The 12318-nt window shown below is 31.9% G+C and overlaps 1 protein-coding gene across 1 annotated transcript; it reads left to right on the top strand.

The window, feature by feature from the left end:
• The first annotated feature begins 1605 nt into the window (after nt 1-1605).
• On the top strand, nt 1606-6484 carry LOC118064828 (uncharacterized). Its single transcript, XM_035079699.1, has 2 exons — nt 1606-1819; nt 6330-6484. The coding sequence occupies exons 1-2, from the start codon at nt 1606-1608 to the stop codon at nt 6482-6484; spliced, it is 369 nt and encodes a 122-aa protein (XP_034935590.1).
• The last annotated feature ends 5834 nt before the right edge of the window (nt 6485-12318 follow it).

The following is a 12318-nucleotide window of genomic DNA, read 5'->3' as shown; positions in this document are numbered from 1 at the left end:
ATATTCTGTTGCACCAAGAGGTTATAAACGTTGGATCAAAATGAACATCACAGGCTTGAGTGTATCAGAAAGACTTAGTGATGAAAATTATGAGCCCTAGAGACTACAACTGGAAAGCATATTAGTCTATAACGATTATTTGCAACATGTTCGTGGAGAATCAGTATGACCAAATGCCACGGCTGTTGTTGAACTCAATGTATGGATCAAAGCTGATAGTAAGGCAATGGCATCAATCACAATGGGAATAACACAAGGTCAAGCACGCCACATCAAAAATTGCACTTCATCAAAAGAAGCCTGGGATATAATGGGAAGAATACATCAATCAAAAAGTCCAGTACGTAAATCTGTACTTTATCGAGAACTTTATTAAATGAGAAAAGAATCGAATGTTACAATGATTAAACACCTCGGAGATTTTGTTGATAAAGCAAATAAACTCGAAGAGGCGGGTATAGAAATTCCACCAGAATTGTTGACAATTATGTTACTAGATACATTGCCTAGCAAGTATGAAAACTTTATTGTTGTAATGGAGTCTAAAGAGGAGATTCCAACTCTTGAATTCCTGAAGTCCTGATTGAAGACGAGGCAGGGCGTTCTGGTACAGAAAAACTTACGGAAAATGCACATGGGGTACTATATAACCAATATAATAATAAACGACGTTTTCCAGGGAAATGCCACAACTGTGGCGAATTTCATCATATGATTAAAGATTGTCGGAGTAAACCTGCTGCTAGCATATCACTGAATCATTCTGCTCAACACGTCGAAGGTGAAAGTATAGTTGATGCTTTGATCATTAAACCTACTAGCACAAGAGACTTAATAGGCGTTATGGAATCGAACCTTCGTACTGGAAGTGATCAAGTTTGGTGCCTTGATAGTGGTGCAACTGCACATATGTGCTAAGATCGATCATTGTTTTCGAAGATTAAAGCCCGTTCTAATTGTACTGTAAATACTGCAGGTTCTGACAATCATAGAAAAACAAACAGCAAAAGTGATGCGTTCTGATGGGAGTGTTCTACTTCATGGTCATCGGGTTGGTAAATTATATGTGGTAACAGAAACGATCGATCAACTCACGTATTATACTAACAATGCAGCAGCAAATAATGTCGAATGTTGGCGCTAAAGGTATGTCCATCTCAATTACCGTGTTTTACATATGTTAGAGATTGAAAATTTAGTAATTGGTCTTAATTTAAAAGGTGAATATCGAAAAGCCGATTATATTATTTGCAGTGAAGCAAAAATACATAGTTTACCATATTAACCTGCTGCAAATACAGCCGTTAGAGTCCTAGGTTTGATACATAGCGATGTTTGAGGACCTGAACGCACCGAATCACTTGGAGGTTTGAAGTATTTAGTTAATTTCATTGATGACAAATTCAGATATATTGAAATTTTCTTAATAAAGAAGATATCTGAAGTTCGAGAAGCATTTAAAAAAAATAAAAATAAAGTCGAAACCGAAAAAGGGCTAAAGAAAGGGCACTCTTGGATGAAAAAAGAACCCAAAGACGTCTTACGGAAGAATACAACCCACAACAAAACAGTGTGGCAGAGAGAGCAAATCGAACTCTTGTTGAGATGGCGCGATCAATGTTAATTTATTCAGAATTACCGAAATTCCTGTGGGCAGAAGCAGTAAATACAGCAGTCCACATTCGTAATAGATGTCCAACACATGCTTTACAGTACAATATAACACCTTTCGAGTGCTGGTATGGTTATGAGCCAGATGTCAGCGGACTACGAATTTTCTGTAGTACAGCTATAGCTTTAAAGAAAGGACCAAGTCAAGGTAAATTTGAACCGAACGGAAAAGAACTTATTCTAGTAGGCTATTCAAATGAATTCAAAGCATATAGACTATACAACGCCAATTAAAAAAAAATTGTAAAAACAAACAGACACGACGTAATACTTCTTTCTAGAAAAACACTTTTTTTTTCTGTTCTAATATTTCTCAATACCGATCACCCTCTCTTTGTAGCAAAACAACCCTCAAGTAGCATTAACCTCTCTTTTCGGATATTCCTTGGTCAATGAATCTGGTACTTTTAATTCTTTCAATTACTTGATCGATACTAGGGGAAATATTCAGAACTTGACAGTAATTAATAGTCATTTTTCCAAATTCAATCATTTTAGTCATTATTCTTTTATTATTGGAATTTTCCGGTATTCTTATGAATTAAAAAAAATTTCTCTTAATATACTGATTACTTTCTTAACGTCTAATCCGTACTATTATCAATAATTCATGGTTACGTCAATTTTAACTTAATAAAGTATTCTGAGAGAATTATGAAAAGAAACAATCAAATAATAAATGTTACTTTAAAAAGTTCTACCAATAAGCAATAAATCATCTGTATCTCATATACGCAATCAAAATCAATTATTTTGTAGTGAAGAAAAGAAATTGATAATCATCACCTATTAACACTTTTCAAATTACTTAGAGAGAATTGTACCTCGTCAACACATATTAGTAGAAACGATTAGAAATACGAATGGAAAAGTGTACTCCCTGAAGTATCAGTTCTTACCAAAAGAAATGATAAGTCGAAAATCTCAAAGCTAATTGGTTTTGACTTTATCCACTCTTGGTAAAGTCAACGTCTTCTTTGAACAATATATATATATTATTGTTAAAACTTGACAGTTAGTTGCGATGTCGTGTTTCAACCAAACAAACGTAAATTATTGTTTCAACCCTAAAGCCTAATCTATTTTGGACACACTTAAAGCCTTAGTCTACGTCTAAGAGGTGTATCTATATAAAGATAACAATCTGTATGGAAAAAAAACCCTATTTTAAAATATTATTCAGTGGAAATCCAAATTTGAAATTTAAACTAAAAACAAAACAATATTATTACAATTTAATAACTATAATCACAGTTGTGTATTACAACTAAAAAACAATATGCATAAATTGGAACAAAAAAAATTATCTCTTTAAAAATCAACTAAACTAGATTTCGGTATTTTTTTGAAGTTGATTAGTTATTCTTAGAACAAACTTTATAACTAATCAGCATTTAACTTTAAGAGCAGTCTACATAGATATCGACCTTGTGCTCGCCACTCACCGATTTTTACATTTATAGCACCCTTATTAATCTGTTCTAGTAAATGGCACTTCTGAAGTAGGTGAAAATTCAAATTTTTAAAATTGGTATTGATTTCATGGCAATAATCGTTACCAACCTTTTTTCACTTAATAGTGTTGTGTCCGACTTATTATTTACAAATTCTTTTTTTACTCTTATTAACCTCCTAGTGGGAAGTTATAGTAATGGGTCCGATTTAGCGAATCTTGAATTTTGACATATCTTCACGTTTTAAGGTCCCTAGAGTCGAATACGATCATTTTCCAGTAGACGTTTCTGTATGTGTATGTACGTATGTGCATTCAGAATTATTTTTCGCCTCGATTATCTCGAGAACAAACAATGATGTCGATGTGGGACCAATTACATTCGACACGTCATTATTAATTATTTCTTAATTTATAAATTATAGCAGTTTTTAGACAAAATTTCGAAATCTTTGAAAAAATATGAATATTAAATGATAAGAATACGTGTCCCAAAATATGGTGGCAATATTCCATCGAAAAAAACAAAATCAGCAATGAAAGAATTTTAAACTCGTGTCAGGATTGAGAAAACAGCATAAAGACGCTATAATAGTCAATAATAATCGTCAATAATATGGAATATTGTTACTAAAAAGTGATTATTGATCATAGTTCTATTTAAATAATAAGTTTGGAATAGTTATAAACAATAAAAATAGGGACCGTTTCTTCATCTATGAGTACTTTTAACGCATAATTTTTTCTTTTACTAAGAAAATGTTACCAACCGTATGACATAAATGAAAATATACTTTTTTCGTGTATGACAATGAAATTTGTTGTAAATGATGAAAAAAAAGATCTATGAGGTACATTCGAATTCTTCTAACGCACAATTTTTTCTTATACTAAAATAAAGTAACTAACCATATCAAATGAATAAAAGCAGACTCATTTCGTTTATAACAATTCCATTTGTTATTAAGAATGGAAACAGGATCTATTCGAATTGTTTTTTCATTTTTTCCACGGGGAAGTTGGTCGTGTGGACCTTTCGGGTCGCATCCAGACCACTGCAGCACAGATGCTTTATCGTTCCGTTCCTCCAAGAAACTTCTGGCGACTAACGCCAAATACTGGAGCTACCTGTAGACTAATCAATTGTTATCGGAGCTCCTCGTCACTGACCAGAAATTAATTAAGACGGCCCACGTATTTGGCGTCGCGAGAATTTCATGATGTCAGTTTGATAAATGACATAAAATTCCGTAGTACACGAGTGCTATTGTAAAAACAACAAATAACAGGCGTAGTAAATTTAAACGGAACCTCCTCTCCTCCACCCTCTCCTCATCAAAAATAAACTCTAAGTGTCGGAAAAAATTTTTTTGACTCATCTTCATTACTCCTGGCGGACTTGTTAGTAGGCGCTGTAGGTAAATTTCAGAAAATATTCGAATGAAAAGAAATTCATTCTATAATCGTCGACATAATTTAATTGCATTACATGGAGATGATTGAATGTAATCTTGTTGAATTAAATGAGTTGCGGTGCGAAACGCTCTAAGATATTGACAAAGATTTCAACAAAGTCCGGGAACATGTTTAATGTTGCATCATCTTCAAATGCTTTAACTATTTTTTCCGGTAAAAAAACAATAAATTTATTACCTAATGTTGCAATAACTAAATCACCATGCTTCGCATCGACTTTTCTTAGTCCTGTCATTTGATAGGGCTTTGTTGTCTTTAATTATCCCATTTTTTTATTAGTTTTTTGTGTATTATTGGTAATGCTGTTGATGGAATCCATTTTACTTTACTTAACAATGCACTATTGAATATTTATGTATTTTCTGAACTGACATGTCAAAAATCTATCCTGTTCTTTATAAACGTTACTCTAGCGGTTGATTTTGGAAATACATTTATTTTCTAACAACGGGTTTTTCTTTGTTTTGTGACTCGAAGAATAATACGTCTCAACTTTTCTGTTAAACCTCTTTGTTACCTTTTACATAAATGACGTCATAAAGACAACTATTGTTCAGTTCATCGGGGTAAGATTAACTTCTTTGGAAGAATAATGATGTCAGAAACTTCATCAACGAAAGAATAGATTTTATTTTCCCTTAACCTGTATTGCATATAAACGACTAAACTTGTGCATTGAAAATTAGTCGTTTAGAGAGAACGAGTGATTACCATGGATTTGATCATTGACTTAAGTGGTATGAAGCAACTTTGGTGGACCGTAATCTTATTTCCTATTACAAAGTAGGGATAAATTTGTGTCCAGCGGAGCGGTGCCGCGAGTGGTTGGGGTAGGCGCATAGCGCGAAGTGGGGGTTAATATTTACATGTGTGAGAATAATTATGTCAATAATTATCCTCTATAATTAGACTGTTCATTGTAATTAGCCTTGTTTTCAATTATAAGTATCATAAGTAGTTATATTACATGCAGTTATTTTAATAATTCTTATATTCATGTATTATTGACGCATGCGCATAACAAGGGCCTCATATTACAATTGTAAGCCTGAGATGCATTAAAAAGAATCGACATGCCATCTAACGTTGAGAAATATAACGCACGGCTAAACAGGTACGATAGCAGTGCCTGTGTGCAGACAATTTATATTGTACATTTTAAATTAGTATTCAAATTAAATTATTTTTTTCACATTGAAGTAGACGTCCCAGTTGTTGAACAGTTTATTATAATAAATAAATTACTGTTTTTAATTTTTAGTGAGTTCACTATATTACATTTGGAAATTCAATTTCATTTGGATGTTAACAGACTAATTTAATTTATTTCAGTTCAGAACTGAGTAGCTTTCTGTATTTTTCATTTCTCCAGATAGCCAATAGCAATGTCACGTTCAGTTAAAATAATGACATCAATATTAAAAGAAGAAAAACCTTGCGTGAGATAAATGTTATCGGTAAGTTTTGATTATACAAAATAAGGGCAAGAAGATAAAAAATATTTGTAACTTAGTTTTACGTCAAAAAATGGACTATGTTCGAATTCTCACTTCGATAAAGTTCGATTTTCTATAAATATATGTCATTTTTTTTTCATTTAAATATTTTAAACAGTTATTTTTTTTAACATTAATTAGTTTATAACAATCCAGCTTCAAGCTACGATTTACATGCAAAAAATTGTTATCAGTCAAGCATAATATAAATATTAATTATTGAACAATAATAGGAATAGTCATGTCGACTCAAATGAACAATCATAAACTTTATAATACGTCAAAGTCACATGAAAAAGAAGTCAGTGATTCAGTTCGTAATGGTCATAAAAAAGTAGAGCCTAGTCATATTGAACTACTTAAAGTTCTTGGTCAAGGTTTATTATGAAAAATTTTTCTAGTGAGGAATGTTTTTGTTACGATAAAGGTACTTTATATGCAATAAAAATCTTGAAAAAAGCAACACTCACAGGCATTAATTATTTTAAGGATTTATATAATTAATTGCATGACTGATATACTTTTCGTTTATATTGAATATTTCAAACAGTTATGATAAATGAAGTACATACAAAGTACAGAAAATTGTTGTTTTATTATGTAATGTAATGTAAAATGCTTATGAATTTCAATGAAACTAGTAGAATAATGACGGTGGTTCTAGCCTATCCTACCATACTGACTGAGCGACCCTGATCGGTAAGTTACCCACCGGGTCGGCAATCTACCGACTGTGAGTGTAGTTGCCGATATCTCCGCTAGATGGCCTTGTTGCTGACCTGCAGTCGGCAACTTATACTGATTTCACCGTCGGGTGGCGCTGTGACTACCTACAGTCGGTAATTGTTACCTATCCAGGTAGTGCTGCTGTTGTTGCGGGTAAAAAATTTGAATTTGAATTTTTAAAAATTGTAAATTTCAATTTAAAAAATTTTGTAGGTAATTGTCACCAATTTAGTGTTCGTAATTGTTACCGATCTCTTTTACCAGGTTGCACTGTTGTAATGACGCGCGAAATGTGAATTTTTGAATTTTTATGATGCTAACATTTAACTTATATATTTTAGGAGTATATTTCATATAACTTATATACGTTTATTCTATTATTATATTATTTTTGATACTTTATTTAATGCATAAACCTTACTTCAAAGAAAAGGTTGAGTTGCAAAAAATTAGATTTTTAATTGTAATTAAACAAATTTTTTTTCATAATTGACAAAAACATACAATTAAATAAACTTTTATATTATTTCCTCAAAATATCTACTTCCTGCCCATTCAGTGTCGTATGTCATGGAATCTTGAGGGGTGTTGTCTTCATTTGTCTCAATAAATTTCAAATTATTTCAATTTCTACCAATGTATTAAAGTGATAAGTTATTTTTAACTTCCCAGTGGGAAGTTATAGTAATGGGTCCGATTTTGCGAATCGCTAATTTTAACATATCTCCACGTTTTAAGGTCCCCAGAGTTGAATACGATAATTTTTACGTGGACGTCTGTGTGTGTGTATGTACGTATGTGCGTATGTTCGTATGTGCGTATGTGCGTATGTTCGTATGTTCGTACGTGCGTTCGGAATTATTTTTCGCCTCGATTATCTCGAGAACAAAAGATGATATCGACGTGGGACCAACTGCATTGAACGCGTAATTACGTAACTTAGAACTGATTAGATTTTCAGCGAAATCGGTCCAGCCATTTTTTATGCATAATCAAAAAACTGAAAAAATAGTGAACTACCTAAATTCTGCAATTTATAAATTATACTATTTTTTAGACGGAATTTCGAAATCTTTCGAAAAATATGGATATCAAAAGTTCAAAATAATTGTACAGAAATATGATGACAGTATTTCATAGAAAAAAAATTTTTAAAAGACGAAATCAGCGATAAAGAAATTTTAAACTTGTGTTGGGATGGAGAAAATAGCGTTGAAGATAATAAAATAGTCGATGATTATTGTTGATAATAAAAAGTTATGTTATATGATCGATAATCATTATTGATAACAAATGATTATCGATCATAATAATATTTGAATAAAAAATTTTTTAATTGTAATAAACAATGAAAATAGAGATCTATTCAAAATATTCGAATTCTATGAACGCGTGATTTTTTCTTTTTCTAAAAAAAACTTACTAACCGTACAACATGAATGGAAACTTATTCTTTTTGTTTATAACAATTTAATCTGTTATAAACAATGAAAATAGAGATCTATACAATATATTCGAATTCTTCTAACACGTAATTTTTTCTTTTTCTAAAAAAAAGTTACCAACTGTACGACATGAATGGAAACTCATTCTTTTTGTTTATAACAATTAAATCTGTTATAAACAATGGAAATAGAGATCTATGCAATATATTCGAATTCTTTTAACGCGTGATTTTTTCTTTTTCTAAAAAAAAGTTACCAACCGTACCACATGAATGGAAACTCATTCTTTTTGTTTAGAATAATTAAATCTGTTATAAACAATGAAAATAGAGATCAATACAATATATTCGAATTCTTTTAACGCATAATTTTTTCCTTTGCTAAAAAAAAGTTACCAACTGCAGAGCACTGATATTTCTTTATAAAGTCGATCAAGGTGTTGTATCAAGTGTCGTCTTTTAATGCTTTAGTTAATCTTTTCCGCAGAAAAACTATAAATTTATCATCCAATGTTGCAATAACTGCATGACCATGCTTTGCTTCCACTTTTTTCAGCTCTGTCACTTGATTTTTGAGTATTATTTGCAATACTGTTGATGTAATCTATTTTTGTATTTCATTTCACTCAACAGTGTATTAAACTTGACAACTCAATTTGTACTATTATTACTTTGCTTTCTCTTAATAGTGCACAACTAAGTGTGGATCTGATGATCTCTGTAGCAGAACTGACTTCAAAATGTCTCGTCTGTTTATTATAATCTACACCTTCAGTGAATTTCCGAAACACATTTCCTGTCGACGCAATTTCTTCTGTTCACTGATGTTTTTTCTAGAAAATACGTTACACTTCAGGTTTCAGAAATTTTAACCGTTATATTTAGTTCTTAGAATTTCCTTTGTCCGTTTTATTAGAATGGTGTCTATGTCAATGACGTCATAAAACTTTTTCCCATCGTATATTACGTTTTATTTTTAGTATAATAAGCAAAGTATTAACATCATTTTTAATATTGTGCAGTGAAAAAGAAAAATGTGTAATGAAGAATGAAATGTTTTGTAAAATGCGTTTTAAAAAAAATAAAAAACAATTTCTTATATAATTCATTTTATTTTATTCATACAATTCATTTTCTTCAGTAACACAGGATTAATGATAATATTATATTGTTCTATTCGTAATCTGAATCTTTCTCTACCTCGAGCTGCTTCTTTCCAACATCCTTGTCTGGCTGCTCTGTATGCATTACGTGTATTTTCGGTTGAAGATTAAATTGAACAGTTTTTCGTTATTATCGGGTATTGGTTTTGTAGATTCAAATTCGATTCGCACATCCACAGGCCCAGATTTTAATGATTCATTTTGTTTTGAACAATCGACGACAATTAACGGTGCTTTGCCGATAAATTGTTCTTCTGTGAGAAGAGGTTCTGAATCTTGACCCATAATACGAATCTTGGAAATTTTTGTACATATCATATAATAATGCATACTGATTGTAAGCTATGTCGAGATTCAAGTTGCCATATGGATATCATTGTGAATTGAGAAAAAGTTTTACGTCCCTCAAATAACAATGATTGAATTGACTGGAATCTTTTGTTGCATCATTGTTTCGTGCTGTTTGAAATGCAAGTATTACATATCTCGGTTCCTCCAATTGTGTCGATGTTTTTATCATCCAGACGTTTTTTGTTGTTCTCGGTAACAATGGATATTCATAAGTTTTCCATGATCGCAAACTCACTGGCATCGGCGGATCCTTGGCAATATAATTTAATAATTGTATTTTTCTTGTATCTGACTCTGTGGTGCAGGAAAAAAAATTATCCATTCAATTTTTGTCAATGTAATTTTTTCTTCTGTACTAGCTGTAGCTTGTACTATTGCATTTAGATCGGTGTTTGAACGTATTAAAACAAGTTCATGCTTAGCATTGACAATAATGCGATGATAATCTTCAGCGAATCCCAATAGCATATTCAATGGCAATAAAATGTCAAAGTATCCTTTGTTATCAATTAGCCTTTAATCATTGACAATCTAACCTGTGTTATCTGAATAATTTAATTGACTTGGATGGAGTGATCGATATCCTCTAATGACACTTATAAGACCGACATTTTTATTACGATCAATCTCAATGCCATTCAATTTATATCGTATTTCTTCAAATAAGTAACATAATGCTATGTTTACTAATTTCGTTGTCGCTGCTACAGCTGTGTCATTAGCTTTGGTAAATTTTCCAGCAATATGAAGAGAACTCTTGCAAGATAATAAGCACAAATCTTGATGTTGAACAGTGTTGAGAATTAATGAATTGTCAGTTTGAATTTGCTAGCTGACAGGAACTTCGGCGGCCATCTTGGGACTGGGTCGATAACCAATCGACCAAATAATCAATAATTCTTAATTTAATCAATCATTCGACTAATTTTCAGTGTCCCTTTTAACTAAAGAAGTTCCTGTCGCCATTCTTTCACTGTTCTCGTTCACGTGTACACGCCATTCACATTCATTCTTAACAAATCTGAAAGTTTTGAGTCAATCATCACTACAAGTGCTATTGTAAATTATCGGAGCCATTCAAGCTTCATTCTCAAACTAGATTCAAGTAATATTTCAAGACATTTCATTGTAATTTAAGACATTTCATCAAGATTCATTTTGCATTGCATTGATAGGCTAACGCCACGTGCACAATCACATTCTTGCTCAACTTGAGAAGCGTGCTGAGCCCGTGTGGGAGGTCAATAATACCGAACACACCAAGTTGAGTATTTTTTGGACATTCAATTCAGATTCAATAATTAAAATAGACATTCAGTGATTTTGAGCGACATTCAGTCTTCCTAGTTAATAACACAAAGTTGTCAGTGTATTGAGTATACCTGTTAGTGCTTAAAATAAAGATACTTTATTTTTTATAAAACCTGACTTTCGGCTCTGTTCCGGCACAATCATTCCTATCCTTAAACGGTTAGGTTAAATTCACAAGTTGAGATTTTCTCAACAAACAGCAATCCGGATTTTATCGTTGTTGTTGAGAGAAGCTGATGCATAAGGTTGATGAGCATGTAATTCATAATGTGATATAGCCTCATCAAAAACAACTCCTCTGTTGATAGCTAATGTCTCCTCTCCTGCAGCCATGGCAATGAACATGCGAAACAGCACACTTTCACTTCAACTTTTTTTGTATGCGAAGGCCTAAGCTCTTGAAAAACGATATATTCTGACGACTTAGTCGTTTGAGGTTTCGTCGTTGACTGACAATTTTTTGGCATAGTAACTCAGTCTTATAGCTTCTTCCCACAATTGTTTTATAAACAATACCCATCATTTCACAGATTTCACATGCAAACGAATTGTTATTCTTTCTCCACGAAAATTAACCAATTCTCCGTCTTGATCAACAATTTTTAATTGCATATGATGTATTGCTTGCACGGCGATTGGCAGATAAATGACGTTAGATGGCACTTCAATGATTTTATATCCTGGTGGAACTGATGGGAAGAATTTATTGTTGTTAGGTTTAATGGAAATTGACAATTTAGGATCAGCTTTCTTCAAATAATTTTCAATATCTCCAATTTCATAGCTTTCTGTTGGTATTTCAATAATTTAATCTTGTTTATTCATATTGTAACGAAATTTATTATTTCCATTATCGATATTTGGGATAGAGTTGAATGTTAATAATTCAACGAGACCCAGTTCATCATTTTTTGTCCTTGTTAATTCGATAGGTGGAAAATCATATGCCTCTAATATAGAGGACTGTCCAGACAGCGTTATTGTGAACAAATCGTCCATGACTGAAGAACTTTTCATTCATCTTCACTTTTTATATAGCTTTTAAGATTAAATTCCATACCAAGTCGCCAGATGTCTTTAACTTTTTTCACAATTTGTTGTTGAATAATCTTGTTGCTTTGTATGATTATATAATAAGCTACCAACATCGAGATATTTTTAAAGTTCAGGTGGAGGTTTTAAATTACCGAAACTATCAAAGTATATTGCTTTATTTCCTCGTTTTTC

Source organism: Chelonus insularis, unplaced genomic scaffold (genome assembly GCF_013357705.1).
Source record: "Chelonus insularis isolate UGA/USDA-ARS -01 unplaced genomic scaffold, ASM1335770v1 contig_25_pilon, whole genome shotgun sequence".
Taxonomy (NCBI): Eukaryota; Metazoa; Arthropoda; class Insecta; order Hymenoptera; family Braconidae; genus Chelonus; species Chelonus insularis.
Note: the sequence above shows the minus strand (reverse complement) of the source record. Positions and strands in the feature narration are given on the sequence as shown.

Bases quoted from the DNA above. Each gene is read 5' to 3' on its own strand.
- LOC118064828 (XM_035079699.1), top strand. From the start codon at position 1,606: ATGGCGCGATCAATGTTAATTTATTCAGAATTACCGAAATTCCTGTGG. The intron at 1,820-6,329 runs GTAAATTTGAAC...GAACAATAATAG, and splicing joins AAAGAAAGGACCAAGTCAAG to GAATAGTCATGTCGACTCAA.